At 48.9% G+C, this 23,032-nt stretch overlaps 1 protein-coding gene across 1 annotated transcript in view; it reads left to right on the top strand.

The window, feature by feature from the left end:
- Cntnap2 (contactin associated protein 2) overlaps nucleotides 1–23,032 on the top strand; it is a 1,961,892-nt gene that overhangs the window by 1,917,657 nt on the left and 21,203 nt on the right. The window contains exon 22 of the mRNA XM_047561468.1: nucleotides 16,591–16,830. Coding sequence (XP_047417424.1) covers nucleotides 16,591–16,830 — 240 coding nt within the window. The remainder of the gene's footprint in view (nucleotides 1–16,590; nucleotides 16,831–23,032) is intronic.

The following is a 23,032-nucleotide window of genomic DNA, read 5'->3' as shown; positions in this document are numbered from 1 at the left end:
TGCAGACAGGGCCACATTGCCTAGCTCAGCTCAGGTGGGATGGAAACACATCCCAGAAGCGGCCCAGGAAATCATTCTGGGCTGTGCCCAGGCTGCTGCTCCCATCGAGGACCGAGGACCAGAAAACGGAGATCCACTGGGACCTAGGAGACGGCTTCCCCGGAGCTGCGCTCCTGAGTCCAGAAGAAGAGAGGTCTGGCAGCCTCAGCTCCACCCTGGGGGGCGAGGGGAGTCTGGGAGGTGGTGGGTCCTCTCCCTTTCTTAAAGCCCCTTCCTGCCCTGGGACAACCTCCCTAGCAGCTCCTTTTTACCAAAGCTCCTCCAAAGGCAGACACACCCAAGTCCTGAAAACAGCCATGTTTTTCGTATGTCCCTTTCTTTCCAATGCCACCAAAGGCGCCCCAGAATCACCAGCCCACCCAGCTGGAGAGACATTCACATTGCCAGCTTGGACCACAGGCAAATCATCGCCCCCACTCGCTTCAGAGGCCCTGGCCCCAGGATCGTCGCGCGAAGACTTCAGTCCCGCTTTGATATGGAGGCAGGAACATCATTACTGACGGGACAAGACAGAACAAAACACAAAAAGCTCAAAACTGACTGAAAGGAGGAAGGCCTGGCTTTCAGGAGGCTCCTCTAAAGCTGTTATTGTCTACACTGGCTGAGAAGTAAAAGGTTAACAGGTACTGGCATCATTAGCCTTAGGGTTCGTCACCATGGTTCCCGACTTCGAGAAGCCAGATAAAGTAAGCTGATTTCTTCATTCGCCAGCCCCAGCTCACTGTGGACACTCGCTGCCCAGACCCTCCCGAAGGTCTTTCAGTATTGAGAGCATTAAGAGATTTCATTACAAGATCATTTCCGTTGGCATCTTTTTCTGTGTTCCCTTCTAAGTGTTAATTGCCAGATTAACTAGATGCACTTAACGTCTGTGATTCAACACAAGCCCACACCAGGATTCCTCCTTTACTGAGAAACAAGCTTGTTGCCAATATTTATCCATCTGCTCTCGGTTGTTCGCAGGCTTTCTGAACCTAAGAGGCATAATACAAATGGGACAGCACAGAGCTCCCGTAGGTGGACAACACTAGGGAACACTCTGACTTGAAGTTTATGAGGCCCTTTGGCATTCCCTGGGGCTGCAAATCAACATCAGTTTATCTGGAATCATATCCCTTGGCCTCCAGAAGAAGCTTACATCCTCGATAACAAAGTCCTATAGTGTATAATTAAAGGGGAACAGGATCCAACACAGGACTGTCTGCATCAGTCAGAGAAGCACACAAAGCAGCCTTTACTTGTGGTTATAAAGTCATAGGGCCAACAGGCCCGGTGGCACATGCCTGTAGTCCCAGAGGCTCAGGAGGTTGAAGCAGGGGGATTGCAAGTTCAAAGCCAACCTCAGCTACTTAGGCCCTATCTCAAAATAAATAGATAAATAAAAAGGGCTGGGAATGTGACTCAGTGATTAAGAGCCACTTGGTTCAATCCCTGGTACCAAAAAATAAATAAATAAATAAAGACCTAGGCCTCTCGGGACCAGTGACGAGTATTGGCGACCTCTGCAGCCTACAACAAATACTTAACAGAGCTCATTTATGAACTAGAAGATTTAATGCTTACCATTATTATTTATTTTGAAAGGATAACTAGGTGCATATATGGCCACATACACACTCCAGTGACACTTGTGTGTTATTAGTGTTCATCGTTCTGACCTTTCAACACTTTTCCTATTTCAAACCAGCATTGGCTTCCTTCTGTCTGCACTTCCTTCCATTTCACTCAGCACATGACCTTTCCACTCACTTGTAATATCAGCCATGAAGGACTGAAAATTAAGAGGAGTGTATCATATAAAAAATGCCACGTGCCCTCCAAATTGTCAAGCTGTCTTCAGCGGTGAACTCACAGCCATGGAGTTTCATCCTCAGAATGAATGACAGGCATGGAGAGCCATGGTTCCAGGCAGGTCACCCTGCAGCACCCGGCTCCTGACAGCTGACGCCCCTTGGCTCACTTCCAGCTTAACCAAGATCCAAGAGGTGAATATGGAGGCCACAGAGCCCCCTCGAGAAAGCCCCAACGTTTGCTGCCTATTAAACAAGCAGTATCTCCCGTTACATTTCTCTTCCCCGTCTGGTACCTTCCTGACAGGTATCAGCATCTCCTCCTCTTTGTGAACCCATAGACAGTGGAAAGGCAAATTTGATAAAATGCTCATTTATAAACAGTCTCCAACTTTGATGGGGCCGTGGCTCAGTGGTAGAGTGCTTGCCTCGCATGGGTGAGTCTCTGGGTTTGATTCTCAGCACCACATATAATAAGTGAATAAAATAAAGGTCTATCAACATCTAAAAATATATTTAAAATAAATAAGGAGGAAAGAAAGTCTCTGCTGACACCCTACCTTCCTGTCTCTCGCTGCCTGTGACCTCAGTCAGACTCTCACCCCTCACTCAAGGCTACTGTCATGGTCTCCCAGCCTGAGCCTCCACTCTCTGCTGCATCATCTCTGATCTGACTCATCAATGTCAGCACATCTGACTTCCACATCTCAAATTGAACTTTTCCCATGCCTGAAAATGTTTTTACCACAATTAAAAACAAATCTTAAGAGGAGCTCCACGCTCACCAAATCCAGGATAAACCGATCTGAAAGATAAGGCACTGTGCACACATATCACAGGATACCTCCAGCTTTCGCCGGCTCTGTCCCTGGCCATGTTCAGGTCCCACAACCTGCCCATCGGTTTCCTTGGAGTGGGGTAGGTAGGTCCGTCTGTCTCGCTCTCTCTCTCCTCCTTCTCTTTTCAGATTGTAGCCTGGTTCCATGCCCATTTCATCGGCCCTGTGCCCCCTGCAGACCTCCCTTGATCCTCTGCTCCAGCCTTCTCGTCTGGTTCGGCAATGTGCACCATGGCCTCCTCCTCCCTGGTGTAACGCCTATCTTAACTATGAGGTCCCTGCAGGAGCTTGTACCTCACCCGTTTCTCTACACCTCACAGTACCTTTGGTCTAGGAAATATTAGTAAATGTTCCCGATTTCAACTAAATGTGGACGCATGTAGGAAGCATGATTAAATAAACATACACACGGAATCAAAGCAGTTACTTTCCAGTCAGTGTATGTATGAAGAAAAATCAAAATGACTCTTTGGAAAAGTAGGAAGTTGTATAAACAGGAAAAGCACATCCTCATTCACCTCCTGATGGGGGAACCCTGGTTCCAGAGGCAGCACACACTATGTGAGGAAGTTACAAGGAGCCATGGTGCCTGCTTCCAGAGGCGTGCAGCCTAGCAGGGGAGAAAACCTGTGATCACCGATACAGCAAGGCCTGCTCCTCCTGCCTGCTTTGGGGAGGCTAAGGGAAGTGCCTTGTTCAGCCTGGGGACCGTCCAGGGGGCTGGACCCCCAGGGCACAAGGGGACACCAGGCTGGAGGCTGGTCACTCAGTGGAGCACGTGCTTTCTGCCCAAGGTAGGCAGGGGGATGGATGAGTTTAGAAAGTCCTTGGATCTCAGGGCAGAGGATGAACCCAGGAAGGAGGGCAAGACGGCAGTCAGGAGGCTGTGGGGAGAACTCGCAGGCCCAGTGAGCAGACCCAAGTGAAAGCAGGAGGGGAGCAAGCTTTGAGGACTTGGAGGTTCCGTGAGTGAGGGACTCTTGCCAGAGTAGGTGGCTGGCCTGCGCCTCCTCCCAGCAGGGCATCCCCTTGCTAACAGGCTGTCCCGGCGGCAGAGGGGCGGCCCTGTGCAAGCCACCTGGGCTCCACACTCTGGTTAAACTTCTTGGAAATTGAACTGAACCCCTGTGTACTCTACATTCAGCTCCCTGGTATTCTACTTCCAGAACCTGATGAGCAGCAGCCAGGAGCAGAGTCAGGGAAGGGTGAGGATATCTAAGGTCTGCAGGTGTTCTCAGGGTAAAACGAGGGCGCTAACAATAGCACCGTGTCAGGGAGGCGCTGCACGGTGGAGGAAGTTCGCGCTCCTTGCTCAGCATGCCACCCTGTTGCCAAACCAGGCCCGTTCTACCCACCTCACGGTAACACTGAGACAAGGAGTCTATCAAGAGAGTTTATCTACAAGGTGGCCAGGCGTGGAGGTGGGAGACTGGGGTCCAAATCCAGCCCCCCAGGGTAGAGTTCAGGGATGTTTATGAGATGTAGAAGCTGGTGGTCTGAGGTCAGGGGAAGGGCCATGGAGGTGAGGCAGGGAGTGGTTTGCACACATGTAAATCTTCATGGCTCCTCGTGGGATACACATTCAGAAAATGGCAGCATAGGTGAGCTTGGCGACCCTTTCATGCCAACAGGTGGGCCCCTGTGCAGGCCCAAGCTGCAGTTCCAAGAGGAGCAGTCTCCAAGTCCCTGGAAAACCCCAGGTCAGAGGTGTCCTCTCAGCACAGGTTCATCAGAGACTAAAAATAAATCGCTCAGCTGTGTGACCTCCAACCTCAGTTATTTTGTAAAAGTCAACTAAAAGCAAGTGAAGCCAGAGGGTTGGCTTGGTTTTCCCTCGGTGTCAACCCTGCGTAAAACATGCACGCAGACCTCAGTTGACATGGTCATTGCTGTCTTCCTGCGCTGGCCTTTTGGGGAGGAAGGATGAGGACCTGTGAAGGGCCCTGGCTCCTCTAGCGCCCTTGGTTCCATCTTGGGGACTCAGAGGAACAAACTCCTCCTCCAGCCTCTGGCTGTTGCTGGTGGTCCTTGGCAGTCTTGGCTGGTGGCAGCTTGACTCCAGTCCCTGCCTCTGTCTTCACCGGGCCCTCCCCCCCGTGTGTGCCCGGGTGTCTTCCCCTCTTCTCATAAGGACACTAGTGGCGGGGTTAGAGGCACCCTGGTCAGAGATGACCTCACCAAATAAGGCCCACTCCCCTGCCGTCTCCACAGCATGATGAAAACAGCATAAACATGATAAAAACTGGGAAGTAAAGCCCCAAGCCATCGAGAAGAGCCATGAAACATAGCTGGCGGGGCCAACATATCCGTTAAGCTCAGTGGGCAAGGCTGAGGGCCCACGGTACTTTTAAAGCCTGCAAAAAATGTTCTGATTTCTTTTAAAATCCAAAATTAAAAAATGAATGGTTAGGTGGAAGGAAGTATGTTTTAATATAAAAACATCCTAAGAAAGCACATGTTCAGCTAGAATACTGAAATGAGAGAGAATTAAGCCCTCGGTTATCCAGAGGAATGTCCACTCCCCAGGACAGCTAGGATTCGCGGTGACGTATTTTAAAGAGAGAGCAGTGCAATTGCCTCCTAAGCTATTTTAAGTTCCGATCCACCTGGAAACAAAAGCACACACAGGGAGAACTAGACAGCAGTGCTGGGAAAACGCATTTCCTTCAAGCGCCCCAGCCACTGTGATTTGCACCTTCCGAAGTGGAGACAGAAGCCGCCATCAACATGCTCAGGCAGCCAGAGAGTGGAGATGATGGCAGGAGCAGAGGAGGCTCCCTGCTGGGGAAATAAGCACGCAGCCAGCACCCTGGGAGCTGGAAATGAAGCCCCCAGCAAGCACTCCAGAAAGGGCTTGTCTTTGGTTGAGAATAAAATGCAAGCCGACAGACGTCTAAGCCCCCAGTCCTGGAAGGCTCTGGCAGCTGCAGGTTCGGTGCCTGCCCCGGATTCTTCCTTCTTTCTTATCCTGCACTTTGTATAGTCTTGAGCAATTAACAGTTCGCAAGGCGACAGACCTTCAGCTAAAGTGGATTGTCTGAAAGTTGGGATGGGGGCAGCGGTTGCAGCCGTTAGGTAATTAAGTATTAAATACAAATCTAAAAAGGGTTCTTGGAGCCCAGGAAGCTCCTAACTTGTGAGAGGTGGCTCCCAGTTGAATCTTCAGGAGACCTCCTTGGGTCTCGAAGCAGAATGATGGTTAAGATGTTGAGCTTTGGAGGCAAATTTCCAGGGTTCACACACTGGCTCTTCCTAACTAACTTCAGAGAGCATCAGGCAAAACAGGTGAGCAAGGGTACCTGCCATAGCAAGTTGCTGTGAAAGTTAATAAGGTGCTGCGTTTATAATGCTCAGCATGCATCGAATACGTGGCAATAGCTCAATGACTCTTCAGCCATTGCCATTAAGTATGCACTTAGGCCAAGGCCTAAGGACAACGGAGACCTCACAGCAAAGCTGCTAACAGTCAGGGTTCCAGAGAAATGTTGCTGTCCTTTCCTGTTGTTAACATTATCTTTACTGTGGCCTTTGCTATGATATGACAGTCATATTTCAGGAGTAGCCCTGAGGGGCGAGACCTGCCAGCCACAGAATAGCCAATCCAGCCTCTGGTCCCTATGTAGACGTGTCTTCCAACTTTTGAAAGAGGTTTGAGTTGACCTGAGCTCTTTCAGCGAAATCATTACACCTTTCAGAACCTAATTTTAAATGCAAGTTGTTGTAATATATCCCCCTATTTAAAGGATTTTTAATTCTGTGAAAGAAAAGCTTAAAGTTGCAAGATATATAAAGATGTGCTGGCTGTCTTTAAATCCCATTTGGGGACCTATGATTTAAATAAGAATAGATGAATAGATAAAAGATAATGTGCCTATGGAAGAAGCAGACTCCCAGCGGAGGTGGGGGGAGCAAAAATCAAGCTGCATTGTGAGACTCCTGCCCAAACTCACGCATCTGCCCCTCCCAGAACCCCAGTCCAGTCCAGTCAGAAGGACCTAGGATGCCCATTTTCAAGGCTCTCTGCCTCCCCAGTACGTTTCTGGTCCCATCAGCTTTTGGTACCCAGTATCTCTGAGGCTGACCCCAGAAAGGGAACTCCTAAACATTCCTCCTCCAAATCCTCCAGCGCAGAGCAGAGTCAGGAGTCCCGGTGGTCCTCAGGGTTGAGGCTCCTGCCCCACATTCCAGCCGAGTGACCTGGGCCAGGTTGCTCAGCCCCTCGGGCTCGGTGTTCTTTTCTGGATAACGGAAGTCCCTGAACCATCTCACTGTGCTGTTGGGATGTGAGCCATCACATCTGCGCTGGTGGCTTGCCTTCTCCTTTGGAAGGCTTTCCCCCGTCTAGTCCCTAAGTTCCCCCACCAGGACCCCCCTGGAATGACATCCAGGACATACAATTCGACATCACCTTGCTTCTAGGGCTGCTCCCCTGACACCCACCCTGGCTGGCCGGATCTCATACTTACTCTCTGGTCCCACATTCTGGTGGGATCTCCGTAGATTAAAGCATCCCAGAACAAGTGTGAACCCTGTTCCGAGGCTGGCAACCTTTCCGGTGTTTGACAACCGAGGTGGTGAGCTTCCGCATCTTCTCCATGCTAAATGCCTGCAGTTCCTTCTGCTGTCTTCATAGGCCTACCACTGTGCACATTCTAGTTCCTCACTGCCCTCTTGGCCAGTGATGACACCCCTCTGGACTTAATCCAAGGGACAGCCTCAGATACCACTTTCCAGATTAGAATTGAGACTCCATTCTTTTCTTCTTTCAACCGTATGTCATTCTCAACTCCTGAATTACTTCTAGTTCCTTGGATTGCCTAGTCCGGGGGATGGAGAAGATGACATGCTATCCCCGCTGTATCATTTACAATTTGGTATTAAAGGTGATGGGAGGAGAGAAGACAGGTGGCATTTCCCACTATAAAAATTAGGTATTTGTTTCTGCTAAACTTCACCTAGTTAGACCTAGACCATCATTCTGGCCTTTCAAAGTCCCTTTGGCACAGGATTCTGTCATTTCCTGCATAGTCACCCCTTTTCACCGAATACCATATGACCCCATTGGTCAATGCACTGTTGATGTTTTTATCCATATTAATAAGATAATGAAAGTTCTCTTGGAGTGGATTCCACCCCATTGATCCAATTCCAGCTCCTGTTCATCTTGTCCTGCCTCTGTCTTCAAAATACAACTCATGCTTCCATGAGCTCACATGTACCTGTCTTGACACAAAAGTGTCACAAGAAACTTCACAGGACACTTTGCTGGATTCTTATGGCCTCTGCAGTGTCCTTCAACCTAGTAGACTCTTGCCCCAATCTGAAAATGAATGAGTCGACTTAAAAGGAAGGGAAGAAGGTGTGGGGAGAAACACACTTATGGCCCCAAGCCCTAGCATCCATCTTTGGACTCTGTTCCATGCTGGCATCCAGAGTGGTTGCAACTGTAAAGTTCTAATTTATGTAAAGATCCCCTGGGGCTTCAGGTTCAGCCCAAGTACTTGGTCTTTGTCTTCAGAACACCATTCTGCATGGCATGGTCCCAGGAGTTGAATTTCTCCTGTGTCATTTATGTAGCACAGTGCGCTTCCTGGAAACTGTCCTACCTCTTTCGACGGGAGCCTGGGTGGTCTCTTCGCCCCGGGAAGAGCATCACTTTCTTTTTCTACCTCAACATCCACTTCCCAAAGCTCTGATCATTACACTGTCATGCAACTTCAGTCCTCGGAGGACCTTTTCCTCTTGGTGAGATAGCTTTAGAGACCTCCTGGGTCTCTAAAGAACAAAGAAAGGAAACCACTCTTCATCGTACCGAATCATTCCATTTGACATTACCTGGAAGTTCATACGTTTGCTAACACTCTTTTCTCGCCCACATTTCTTTATGCTGCTAGTAAAACGGTATGGGGTCCACACCCTCCTCCCGGCCTTTCCCCCTCACCCCAAGTTCCTCTGCGGCTCGGGGAGTTAGTGTCCCATGAGCCCCTGCTGGAAAACCTCTCAGTGGCCTGGAGAGAAATGAGGGGAAAACTTGGAAGCTAAATTCTCTCTCCTAGGTCACTGGCTACCATACCACATGACTTTGCAAACCTAAAACAGTAACAACAAAGACTTCACACACAAAGAAATTATTTCCATATTACATTTGAGGTTGACAGTTTTCCGATACTAATAATTTAAAAATGCAAAAACAAAAGCAGAATAAACCCCAGTGAGTAAGAAGTACTTCTGTTCATTTTTAGCTCACAGGAGCCGAGTCCTCACTCACATTATTTGCGCTCTGCTTTGCAGTAGCAAATATCTAGGCCCCAAGGCATGCATCCACCCTGCTGCTCAGAGCCGCAATCAACCCATGAAGTAAGTCACAGCACCCGGCTCTGAACCTGACGGACAGGTACGCTGATTTTTCTGAAAGACCACGTTACTTCCAGCAAAGCCTGTTATTCTTAGCTCTGAGAAACTCCTGCAAAGTAACAGGGCACCTTCAGTTGCAGAATGGGACACTAGCTCCTTCTAGGCTTTTGCTTTTCTGTCTGACAACTTGAAATACCCAGAAAAAAAAAAGTAGAAAATCCATCTTTCAGGTGTGGGCTCTGCACAATGCAAAATGTCTAGTGTTCGGGAAGCATCTAAGGGATTCTGTCTTCTCTTTGTAGCAATGGTCTCCATGCCGTGGTATCACAACTGTATTACAAGATTACCCTGTGATCATGATAAGCTTTCTGTTTTCAGGCTAGATTTTGGGTATAGGAATGACAATTTCAGCCTGTTTAATATCCCTGGAAACTCAGGAATGGTGATAAGGTGATACAAATGAAATTGTGGCACCTTATCTTTTTATAAAATGTTACGGTAGTCTAGAACATTCATGTGAAGATCCTTCTTTTTATTGTTATCACAAACCATCCTATTTTGTTTTATCAATCCTTAGAAAAAGATTTACAAGTAAAAATACAACTGATGCAGTTGTCCAAGGAACAAAGATTCTGCTTCTCCTGCATCCTGCCTCTTTGTAATTGAGTTAGCACCTGCTGAAGGTCAAGAGATATTTAAATTGCACCTGCATATTTTAGTCCTACCTGCCTTTATAAGAGAGAAAAGCATCTAATAACACAATGAAATTTTATTAGCGTCTTTCCTTAAGGGATTAATAAAATGGCATAGTACATAATGATAAATGTCAATTATGTATAGGGATTTAATTCTGGTTGTGCATCTTTTGATCATCAGCTGGTTCATAGGACATCACTGATCACAAACCAAAGCCAAGCCTGGGACTCATGTGGAACCTAGACACCAGCATCCTATGCCCTGCCCGCTGCTTGTCATCTGATCACATTAGAACTGAGGGATGAAATTTATTTTATTTTGCTTTCTCAGACTATGCTCTTGGGTGTGGGGTGTGTGTGTGTGTGTGTGTGTGTGTGTGTGTGTGTGTTTATTTCCCATTTATTTATTCCACTGACCCACTCGGGCTCCTATCCATACAGCTAGGGCCAAATGGAGGCAGAATAGAAAACTACACTTAACCGGGTGAACCCACATCCAGCTCTTCCCCTGTGGAACACTAGGAGCCATAGTCTGGGGTGCTGCTGCTCAGCAGCACCTCACCATGATTGCAAGTACCTGTCAGGAGACTACTCGCCAATCTCATTCCAGTCTGATTTTCTATGAACTATCTGGAACATCACTCGGGCAGTGGTCTCAAACCCACTCCCCACGTATTCCATTATGCCTTGAAAGCCCTGAGGCCTGGGAAGGTGTGGAGTGATGGACTCTCAGCCTCAGGTGTCCCTCTCAGAGCAATATGACAATATCCAGTTTCCGCGAGAGAGGAAGATTTCCAGGTAGTCATATTCTGGACATAACAGACAGTGACCTAGGGACCCCTTTCCTCTTTCATGTTCCACACCTGTTTGCCCCACGAAACTCACACTTTGACCACAGTGAACTGGCTGTGCCGAACTTCCCAGCACTTGCTCCCATCCTTGCAATCACACCCTCTGTGACTGTTAAATGTGTGGTTTGGTTGTGTCCCTTCCCACTGGCACTGGGTGACTCCAGCAGAGGCATAAATGCAGGCATCTGGCTCATCTGAGGAGGGAGGGAAGACCCGGGCCAGGTAGCCAGAGCGGAGAATCCAGGCGAAGACACTAAGGGCTCTTTTTATGAATGGAACCTCTGCTGTTCTAGGGTGACACATGCTGGTACGGTGTCAACAGATGGGCAGAGGGTGGGCTCCGTGAGGACAAGCAGGCTCTGAAGGGGGATCTCAAGGGGTTCCGAGGAGCATTGGGTTCCTCCCCAAAAATGTTCCCCAAGATCAGCACAACTTTTCTGCATTTTTATTGGTGGATTATAGTTGTACATACTGATGGGATTTGCTGTCATACACTCGCGCGTGCACACAGATGACAATTCGATCTGACACCCACTCCCCAGCGCTCCCCCTGCCCTGCCCTCCCACCCCTGGCCCCTTTGCTCTGCTCATCTCCTTTGATTCTCATGAGATCTCACACATACGCCTTTCTTTTCCTTTTTCCTCTCTGGCTTCCACATATGAAAGAAAACATGCGGCCTTGACCTTCTTAGTTTGGCTTATTTCACTTGACAAACTGGTCTCTAGTTCTATCCATTTTCTTCATTCATAATATCATTTTCCTTATGTTTGACTAAAAGTCCAATTGGACAGTCAGCACGATTCTTACCACTTCTGTTACATAGTTTCCATTTCCGGTGACTCCTTTACTCTTGTTTGTTTGCTTCATGTTTTCCTTTAAGTGGACTCACCATTTTGCTTAAATAAATTCCTATCGAAAGGAAAAAGTGTATGTCAAAGGGAAATGTCCTCACAGGACCATGAAATGAAAGACCAGTGTCACCTGCTGCCGTGCTAAGGCACTGGCAGGAGTGTCACAGAGCCCGAGGCTCGGGTCTGAGGCTGCTCTCTCTCTGTGGAAAGGGGAAACGCAAGTCCAGGCCTGGTGCCAGGTGCATCCCAGCCCACGTGAGCCGACCTAGGACTCTCATGGAAGACTGAAAGGGAACTGAGGCAGGAAATAATCACCCCACACTAGGATTGGATGTTGCTTAACTCCCAGTCTGTGAATTGCCTAAAACCACCCTGGTGTCACCAGGGGACACAGTCCAGAGCAGAGGAAAGGGACAAGGGCTGGGCAGTGCTTTGAGGCCAGTCGTGCCTACGGCCTGAGGAGCGCTGGCGAGCCCCATCAGGACTCTCTGCAGACCCCACAGATTCTAGGACGGGTGACTTCCACAGCCCGCCCCACAGGGACGCTCACACAGCGGATGCTCACCAAAACTCAGTTCTCATCGACACCTAAGATCTTTTGACTCCACTTCAGAAAAAGTGAACAATTAGGTTTACAATGCTATTTTGTAATTCATAATATCACATCCTTCCCTAAAAAAAAAAAAAAAGGATATTTGGCATCCAAAAAGGATGAACGCTAACAAAATCAGCTGGTGGGTAGATCCCACGGGATTCCCAAGAAGGACGTATAAGGGAAATGAGCCTCCAAGGAAAACGGGAAAGCTCTTGGGAGAAGGCCCAAGCGGTGGGAGCCTGCGGCAGCTCCCTTCTCTGCAGCCGCCTGTCCGCGCCCTGTCCCCTGTTCACTCCGTTTCTCACAACTCCCCCGCCTGCCACTTGGCACGCAGCAGCAGAGCGAGAGCGAGCGGCAAGCTGGCTAATGCCCTGGAAATGCCTCAGGGACTGTCCCGGGAGCCTTTCTGCAAGGTTTCGCCCAGAATCGCGTCCGTATTTTAAGTGGGCTATTTTCCACGACCCGTATCACTACGGATATATGACATGAAAGGACTAATGGCAGTGTGAGAATCTAACTGCCGAGTGACCGCACTACACTTCTGAACTCTGCATCCTGTAGAGCAGCACGTCCCCACCTCATGTCTTGGCCAAGACCCCTCAACACAGAAAGCATTTTCTTAAACAGTATTTTAATATTGGATTTCAGTATGAGAATAGCCTCTTCCATTTTCCAGGCACCATGATTTCATTGTGATCAACTCGAGGGCACTAACATGAGAGCTGTACTGTACTATCGTTTGAAGATGTTTGCTTGTAGGGCTGAGGAATCAGTCCCCAGCCTCACACATGCCAGGCAAGCACTGTACCTCTGAGCCACTTCCCCAGCCCTGAAAATGCTCTTAAGAAATGAGAACTCAAGTTCCAGATGAGCATTTACAGAGCTTGCTGATGCTTCCAATGACGCTGGCCAAGCTTTGACATCAGTTCACCCTATTTTTAAAAAATGTGTCTTTGGCTCCAGCTCTAGTGAAACATGGTCTTTGAGCATTCTAATAACCATAGAATTTCTTTTAAAAACCTCGCTGTGTCATTTCTATAGGCAATCACTGACAAAAAAAAAAAAAATCCACAAAATATGAAAATGACATAAGATAGTCTTTTTCAGAGAGAAATTGAGGCTAACGCAAAATGTTTGACTTCCCAAATGAGATTCAGTTTGCTCCTCTGTAGAGTGAATCCTATCCAGCCCAGAGAGTTTGTGTCAGTCAGTTTTCCATCACTGTAACAAATACCTAAGATAAATCAACTTAAGAAGAGGAAAGGTTTGTTCTGGTTCACAGTCTCAGAAATTTCAGTTCATAGCTGCTTGGCCCTGTTGCTTTGTGCCTGTGGCAGCACAGCACATCATGGCAAGAGCCCATGGTGGGAAAGTCCTTGTCACCTCACAGCAGCTAGGAAGAGGGAGGGAGAGAGAGAGAGTCTTATATCCCGGTATTCAAGAGCATGCTACCAATGACCTGAATTCCTTTCACTGGGCTTCACCTCTTAAAGCTTCCACCACCTCCCAGAGGACCAGAACCTGAGCGCACAGGGCTTTGTGGGACATCCCAGATCCAGACTATAGCCAGGCACTATGGTGTATGCCTATGATCCCAGTGACTCAGGAGGCTGCAGCAGGAGGATCACAAGCCTAAGATCATCCTGCCCAACTGTAATATCATTTGAAGATTTTTTTTGTTGTCTCAAAATAAAAAGCAAAAATGACTAGGGACTTAGCTCAGTGATGGAGTGCCTCTGGGTTCAATGGGGGAAAAAAAAAAGATCCGAACTCTAACAGGCGGTTAGGAGACGCCCTGCAACACTGCATACAGAGGGCTCAGCTCAGCACCCACATGTGGACCGACCTCAGTGCATAGTAGATGCTCTAACACTGCTGTTAGCCCATGGCCCACGCCGGAACTCTTAGGTCCTGAAGAATTAGAAGCATCTGTTGCACACTTGTCTCCCAGGGGAACCCGTCCCAGCCTAGATTCTTTAGTAAGGAGTCACATTAGCCAGATTCACACCAACATCCGGATTTGGAAATACTGGGTCTGCTTTCCTGTGGGCATTAGAATTCCTGTTTTTCCACCCCAATCACCTTTCAGGAAAGGAACAACAGTTGAATTCTAGGGATTTTCCCTACCAGGGAGAAAACACAGAAAGGAGAAAAGCTACGAAGGAGTGAAAGATTCCCAAAACATTGGGAAGGTCGAAGCAGATCATCCACACGGGCTCACTCCTGCCACGGCCGGCCCCCAGCCTTCTGCTATACCACTTACATTCCTACCAAGGTCCCAGCGCCAGAGCCTGACGCTGAAATCCCTGTTGCCACCACTATTTTTCTGGTGCCTTGTCTACCATCAGAAGCCCATTTCTGGGCTCCCCCATGTCCATCTTGTGCCGAGTGTCCCTCCCCTGGGGCCATCTCCTTAAGAAGTGGGAAGCCCATGGAGAACCCTTGGATAGATGTGGCTTTGAGACAGCTCACTCCTGTGATGTGGTGGGCTATGGTTTGGATAGGAGTTGTCCTCCAAGAGGTCCTGTGTGAGACGGTGCAAGAAGGCTTCGAGGTGACATGATTGTGTTATGAGAGCCTCGGCCGTGGATTAGCTCCTAATAGGGGTTCACTGGGGGGTAACTGTAGGCGGGTAGGGTGTGGCTGGAGGAGCCGGTCCCTGGGAGTGTGCCTTTGGTGAGGAGCGCTCTCTCTGCTCGCTGGTGGCCGTCCTGAGCAGCTTTCCTCCGCCAAGCTCTCCCGCCATCCTGTTCTGCCACACCTGGGTTCAGCGCCATGGAGCTGACATCTGTGGACTGAGACCCTGACACGAGCACTAGATCAACTTTTCCTCCTCTAAAATTGTGGTCGTCTGGTATTTTGGTACAGCAGTGAAAAAACTGATTAAAACAGGCAGGGAAGCCCGCCCTTCTGCAGGCTTAGGACCCCGTGCCGAGACCTTGGGACACCGAGCTGGAGTCAGAAGCTCCCTGCCCGCATCTCTGGCAGGGTGACCCACACCCCAACCCGCTCGCTATAGAGGATACCGCGGCTTTGGGCAAGCGAGGGCCAGAGGACGTGGGCGGACAACCGGGCACTTTATCCAGGTCCTCGGCGTGACCTGCCTCAGCCGTGTGGCGAAGGGAGGAATCTTCTGCCCAGGGAATTCGCAGGAGCCTGGGCAGCCCATTCCAGCACTTGGGCAGAGCGGCTGCTGGGTTAGAAGGCTACCTGGAGTCATGCTTGCAAGCGGTTCCCATCGCCGAGCTCTGTGCCTTGAGCATGTCTGAGTTTTCTACGTCTTAACGTGGCAGTCGGGGGTCCTTCCTGTCCAGTGCTGTTTCGGCCCCATAGACTCCCAGTTCCCCGTGACAAGCCCCGGAACCGTCAGCCGGGACGCCCTTTCCTCTCCTCCATAGCTAGCTAGCTCCAGTGCGGGTCCCCTGGACACACCAGGTACACACGCTCCCTGGTTTCCCATAGGCTGTGGCATTGTTACCAACTACACTGTTTCCCGGCTCAGAAAGCTGTCCTGGCTGTAGGCTGTGGGGTCGCTCTGCCGGGCTCACTAGCTGACACATTTAAGCATTTACAGATTTCTCCAACATTAGCTCCTGTCGGGTTCTAAAACTAGGGCAGAGGACCCAAAAGATGCTCATAATTCAACTGGCAGCACAGCTGTGGCCGTTGAGCACCAGGACACTGAGCTGCCTCTACTCAGGTCACCCTGAAACCAGGGTGAGTTTGGGGAGATGATGACCTCTCAGCTTGCGGGGGGTGGCGGGTGGGGAGGGCTGTGGGCTTGTGATTGAACTGGGAACGTCTCCTGACTCTGGATCCTCCATCAGATGTTAGCAGGGATTCTACAAACCTCGGAATTCCTAGAGAACTGGAACTGAAAAAGGAATATTCCCAATGATAAGACAGGAATTCTTTTTCTTTAAAAGAAAAATAATTTTGAAGGAGAAAATAAGAAAAAAGTATAGAACAGAACAGGAGGTCCGAGCAGGGAGCCTTGTTCAGTTTGTCCAAGAGGGTCCGGGAAGATGGGAGAAACAAGGAGAAAAATCAGTCAAAACCAAATGAGTGCTGCTAGTTTCAGCAATATCTGAAAGCAGCTGAAAGGTCATTAGGAAAGTATTTGTTTGCTTTATCCAATAGTCTTATTCTCACCATCCCATGTTCTATAGTAACGCAAGATTCTGATGATCAGTGAAGTCTTGGCTTTTATTTTTTTCTTTTATTTTTTTCTTTTTTTTTTTTTTTCAACCAGGGATTGAACACAGGGTGCTTAACCCCTGAGCCACATCCCCAGTTCTTTTGTAATTTTTTTTTTTTTTCGAGACAGGGTCTCACTAAGTTACTTAGGGCCTCGCTAATTTGCTGAGGCTGCCTTTGATCTTTCCAGCCTCCTGCCTCAGCCTCCCAAAGAAGTCTGCATCCTTGAGATTTAACTAGGCACTAATATTTCATCTACAGCTCAAGCCTCAGAGTCAGATGAGGCACAAGCATCGCCTGACAAGTCTACTGTGCAGCCGGAACCTAATGGAAACTCTCTCTCTCCTTTTCCTTTTAGAAACAGGGAAGATTGACCAGGAGATTCACAAATACAACACCCCAGGATTCACGGGCTGCCTCTCCAGAGTCCAGTTCAACAACATCGCCCCGCTCAAGGCTGCGTTGAGGCAGACAAACACCTCGGCCCAGGTGCACATCCAGGGCGAGCTGGTCGAGTCCAACTGCGGGGCCTCCCCGCTGACACTCTCCCCCATGTCGTCCGCCACCGACCCCTGGCACCTTGATCACTTGGATTCAGGTAAAGTTCGGGGCCTTCTGGGGCTGATTGCTTTATTTCTTGAAAACCTCAGTCCCTGCCACCCTAAAATGGGTCAACAGCCTGGCAGTGCTGTTGGGAGATGAGGAAGGGCGGAGGGATGCGGAGTCAAGAGTTCTGCCAGCCCCGGCAGCACCCGCGCGGTGCTCGGGAGCCACGCTGTGCTCTTGCTCTGCGCCAGGATGAAGAAGTCAGGGGTGAAGAGCGCAGGAATCACCCACCCTCCTAAACTAGGAGATGCCTCAGCTGGGAACCCCAGCACCACTGGGAGGATGGAATCCGCATGCCTCCGGCCCGCAGCCCTGTTCCAGCATCAGAAGACCCACCCAGAGCAGGGCGGAGGCCCACCTCCCAGCACTGACTGAATTCATGCCGGAGCCTCCGGTCCTGAGAGGTGTGTAGGCTGACAGAGCTCAGGGGATGTGGCCGCACTTCCGCAGGGGATGAGACCTGTCATTTGAAAGCACGAGTGCGTCAGTGAAAAGATGTAGCCGTTGGATGCAAAATTAATTGGATGGAAATTCAATGTCTAGGTAACCCCGAGTGGTAGGAAAACTGTTAGATGGCATTTCCGCTCCTGGTTCTTCCTGAAGCGACAGTGGGCGACTTGGGTGACCTTTCTCTTGCCTCACGTCCCGCGTGGGCAAGGGAAAGGGTTCCTGTAGGAGGGATGGACTGACTGCAAAATAAAAGCTGGGAAATGTATTTATCAGAAATAACAACAGAAGACAGAATTATCTTAAAGGCAGGGGCATGCCAACTGAGCCATCCGTAAGGTCTGGCTCTAACAAAGGAGCCCGTGCTTGGTTTGTGTACAGCAGTACAGATCCAAAGGGGACCACAGGAGCTTCTTCAAGAAGAGCAGGATAGGGTTGGAGTCAAGCAAGCCAGTGGCTCCAACTGTCACTCCACATCCAGGGCTTGCATTTGAACTTCAACGGCAAACCAAGGCAGGATAACCAGATGACCCAGGCAGGTCCTGAGGCCGCGTCCTCCTTTCTAATAGCTCAACCAAGCCTGGTTCGCATACAAGTCACGGGTGGCTCCCCTCGCCTTTCTGTGCCTCTGCTTTTTTTCCCCTTATATCATAAGATGGTTTTATTTCTAGCTTTTTGAGGAAAGTCCATTTCATTTTACATATGACTACATTAGTTTAAATTCCCACCTAGTGTATGAGAGTTACCCTTTCTCCCCGCTCTGCGACACATGGTATCTTTCCTCTTTGGGGTTTTTCATGATTGTACATAATAGCGGGGTCCACTGTGACATATTTATATACATGTAGCATAATTTGCTCCATTTTATTACCTAGTGATCCCCTTCCTCTATTCTGCTGGTCATTATAACTAAACATCAAATCAGGATGCACTGTGATGTAGTCACACATGCATATGGCATGATTATATGGATTCCATTCCTCAGTTCTGCCCCTTTCCTTCTTTCTTCCCTCCCTCTCAATATCCTACCTCTGCTCTACTAATCTCCCTTCTATTTTCATGAGATCCCTTTTTCCTTCATTTTATTCTTCTGACTTTCACATATGGAAGATGACATTCAACATCTGGCTTTCTGAGTCTGGCTTAGTTCACTTAGCCTGACGTTCTCCAGTTCCATCCATTTACCAGCAAATGACACAATTCCATCCTTCTGTGAGACCGAGTTTATAGACCACATCGTGCATACAGACCACCTTTTCTTTATCGTTTTGTGCATGGATGGGCACCGAGTTTGGTTCCATAGCTTGACTCCCGTGAATCACGCTGCTGTAAACATGGGTGTGCATGGATCTCCAGAGTGTGCTCACGTCAATTCTCTTGGATAAACACCAAGAAGTGGGATAGCTGGGTCGTACCACGTCTCCACTCCAGTCTCCCACAGAATCTCCACCCTGCTTTCCAGAGTGGTTGTGCTAATTTGCAGTCCCACCAACAATGTATCAGGGACATAGATCTCTAAGTGACAACCCAACCTCCAAGCCCAGCCTGCAGTGGGTCTCCAAGTGTGAACCCCAAAGACAGGAAGAGGACTAGGGAAGAGGCCTCGATCCTGGCCCACCACTGCCTAACCCCAGCAGGGTGCACTGAGGCAGCTTTTGCACCCCATTCCCCAGCCTCCCCATCTCTGGGGTGGCGCAATAAGACCTCACTTGCAGAATTCCAGGTGAGAGGTATGTTTAAATCACTTAGCACACTCGTGATCAGATGGAGGTGAGCTCCAATTATGTCAGTCATATTCGCGGTTATTGTTCTGTTAGACGTAACGTACTCTGAAGCTTCGACGTGGCATAGAGGCCTCCTAATCCTCCCCGATGCAGACTTCTCATTTGGGACAGTTCGTCACATAAACAGCGTGCATTTGGTCGCTTTGGTCGGGTTCCAGCCCTGCCTACTTTTTATCAGCTTCAGCAGGTTCAGCTCCGTCCCCCGTGATTCCTTGCCAGGGTTGTTCCCAGATCGTTCCTGGAACCTTCCTGACGCTAGACCGCAGCCAGAGTCCACCATCGTCAGAATAGCCCAATGCGGACTGAACAACCCTCTTTGTTCCCCACACCCGGTTCCGGTGACATGATGAGGGCACCGGGGGCCAAGGGCAGTGGAAGAATTCCCTTTTGTGCCTGCGGCAGGGAGTCCGCAAGCGCAGGCTGGGCTCTCCTTGTGGGCGGCCTGGAACAGAGGAAGGCATTCCTGCTGCAGAAAGGAGGGAGGGAAGGAGAAAAGACAGTGGTTTCTCAGATAAATTCCTCCAGATGCGGGGTGCACCAGCTGATGGGGGCTCTGTGACAGGCACAGGCTCTTGGGCTGCGACAGGTAGGTGCTGCCGGAGGCCAGGGGCCTGTGTGGCCTCAGTCAGCTGCCAAGAAACTGGATTTGGAAACATCTAGATGCTGCCCCAGCCAACACGAGCTGCTACTCATTATGACCTGATCAGCCAGTTGTTTGCTCTTAGGTGTGTGAGATGTAGTCGTAGGACTAAATAATTTTGGTTCACTTTTTTTTTTAAAGTCATGATTTATGCATGATGACTGCCTCCTTCTAATCAATTCTTGCAAATGCATGCAAGTTAGGACACATTTCTGATAGAATGCAATGTTCAGATGAGGATTCTGTTGCCCACCTGTGAAGGTTGGCCTCTGCTCTATGATAACGAGTTACATTTGCAGAAAAGTTTCCACTTGCTCTTGGTGGAGAGTTCTTACCAGGGTCGATTAGTTGCAGTATTGATCCAGTCATCGACCACTTCAGTAATTGGGGAACTGCTCACACAAAAAAATTTTTAAGTGTCTGTTAACTTACTAAAAGGACAGAAAACAGTTTACAAACTATAAGGCAGAGACATTTAAATAACATAATCTGATATGTTTTCACTTAGGTAAACAGGAATATGGGGGGAATGTGGGTGAAGGGCTGGAAGGGGCAGAGAACATATGCAATGTGTGGGAGGTGCCTAAGAGCAGCCCCCAGTGGCCCAGAGTCAAATATGAAAAACTCATCTCCACCCTCTTAAGTTCTGTGCCTGGAGTCCTGCAAATTAAACTGATAAGAGACAGATTAATAGGAGAAAAAACTTTATTTGTGTGCAGAAAGGAGCTTACAAAAGTAGTAACTTAATAAATGCTTAAGACAAAAGATCTATATACCTAACTTATAGGGAGAAGGGAAGGGAGAGGAAAAGCTTATGTAAGAACACATGGGTTTCCAGAACAAACAAGAGATGAGAGTGTTTATGACATGCTTGTCATGCAGGCACAAGGGGTCCTGATCCATTCTTCATGACCATAAAGTGCTCCTGAATAGAGCAAGGATAGTAGATTTACTGTTGTTCTGTCTGGAAGAAACCACCCCAAAGAGTGATAGTGGCTTCACTTTCTAGAACGTTCTGCCTTCTTTCAGATAAGAGATACTCTAATTACATTTCTTTCTCCATCTATTGAGCCCAAACTAGCTTAGGTTTTGAATGCTTGTCATGCCTGCCCTGGGGTTCTATGTGGGCCCTCACATCAGCCATCACCCCGGTGTTGAGTTGAGCATTTTGTTTATTCCAGGTCATCTTTGACGTCAGAACAGAATCAGAATCCTTGCTATTAGGTATTCAGAAACACAACGACAGCACGGCCCCCATGGCCCCGTTCCTTCCAGAGAATACTGTGAGGTCTACACGGGGTTAGGAGGAGAACAGGGAGAGTGGCCAGAGCTGCCGGACCTGGGGATGGGAGGAGCAGACGCCCACAAGCCGGTCTCAGACAAGCTCGGTTCAGCTGGGAGCTGGTTGGAAGTGGAGAACCTCAGGCCCCGCCCGGAGGCACTGGCCCAGCTCCACTCTAAGAGGGTTCCCAGGTGACTTGCCCCTCGCACATGAAGTTTGAAAGCCTAATCAGTGCTAATCTCCACCTCCTTGGCACTCTAGAATTAATCACCTGGGAGCTCTTAAAAGGTCTCCACTTGTAGTCTGCAACTCTGAGCAACCCAAGCAGACCCTCTGGGGGTGAACGCTGTGATCTGCAGCCTTCCCAAGTGATTCCTGCCCATAGCCACGGTTGACGATCACTCGCCAAGTAAGAGGGGCCACAGGTAAGCCCTCAGAAGTAAGGCTACCAAAATAAAAAATTAAATGCCCCAACAATTTTTTAAAAAGACATAGTTTATCAAAACCAATGGAGCCGTTGGGTAGTTCAATCACAAATAAAAGGGCCAAAGCAATGAGCTGGGAGTGGACAGGGCTCCTCCGAGCATTTCCTAAGGAAGCTTCCCCACAGAGAAGAGCGCTTCATCTAGATTTCAGGAGAGCTCACCTGCCTGTTCGAAACTGGAAAAGCAGATGTGAATCAAAAAAAAAAAAAAAAAAAAAAAAAGGGAGGAAATGCACAGTAGAGAGCCAGCCCCAGCAGCTTTGAGGAAAGCCAGGCAGGACGGAGGATGCTGGTCCTGGAAGCAGCCTGTTTGAGGGGGTTGTGAAGTTGTTATTCGATGCTTTGAATTGGCCGCAAACCTCATTTGAAGATGTTCGGAAAAGATGCTGCTTTACAATGAAGTGTGTACATTTTTGAAAATAAACTATGTGCCTCGCTATGAGGAAGAGAGAATCCTGTGGTCTAAGTGACCCGCCAGGGCTACCCAATTCACACTTCTACCAGGTATCTGTTTTGCAGAAACCTAGGGTTAGAATGGAAATTGGAATTCCAGACACCTACCCTAAGGTCTTGTGATCTTTCTCTTCCCAGACATTTAGTCTTGTGTCTTAGCTGATATCAAATGATAAAAATGGAAAATACAGTCCAAGGCAATAAGATCCTTTTCCCTGCTGGAACACTGCTGCTTTGGGGGCTCTGTCCGTGTTTTCAAAAATGAGGGACATTTACAGTTAATCAGACCGTGCAGCACATAAATCCAAGTGGTGTGATTTACCTTGTAGTCTGTGACTGGACGGTGGCCTTGGAAGGGGGTCACCAAACCATTGTAAAAAAATGGAAATAGACATGGCATTCCATAATGATGTCATTTCCTGTTCATGTCTCTTTCAGCCCTGATTCTGTACAAGCCATGGTCCCCATTTGGCTTTGGGCTGTGTTTCACATTCCCCAGTCCCTGCTCCTCATCCTTTGACAGAGGGAGGGCAGGTTAGAGCCTCCTCGGGTACTAGTTACCTGCAGGTGTCAAGTGTTATCAATGCACGTGTGTGATTAACACATCAGGTCCTCTTGGTGAAAATAAGTAGATAAAACACACTTGAGTTGCCTATGGTTACAAAAGAAAGAAAAGGCAAAGGTGGTTCCCGCAGGACTGGAGCTCAGAAGACACTGAGAAGGGGTCTGTACCCAGGGCCCGGCATGTGGAGACTAAGCAGATCCCCCCACGTGGTGGCCGCAGTGGATTTGACCCACACAGCCTGCTCCATTAGAAACATCCAGTTCACCTGCTTCTCTGCCTCCTTCTTCCCTCTTTGATCATAAGTATCATCTGGTTCTTGACCACATCACTGTGTGGCCCTTGGGAGCATTTTTAGAACAGTGGTTACCAGGCAGAAAAAGCAACCCCGTGCTGAATTCTGGTCCCTTCGAAGGGTCACAGCACACCGGGCAACTGCTGCGATTCACCTCTCAGAGTCTCTGCAGCTCTAGTTTCTTTCTGTCAAATTCAGGGAATCTTATTTCCTTGGAAGGGGAAGGACCTGCCAGCAGGAAGCCAAC

The sequence above is a fragment of the Sciurus carolinensis genome, chromosome 8 (assembly GCF_902686445.1).
Source record: "Sciurus carolinensis chromosome 8, mSciCar1.2, whole genome shotgun sequence".
NCBI classification, from domain to species: domain Eukaryota; kingdom Metazoa; phylum Chordata; class Mammalia; order Rodentia; family Sciuridae; genus Sciurus; species Sciurus carolinensis.
The sequence above is the reverse complement of the archived record's forward strand: the minus strand, read 5'-3'. Positions and strand labels throughout refer to the sequence as shown.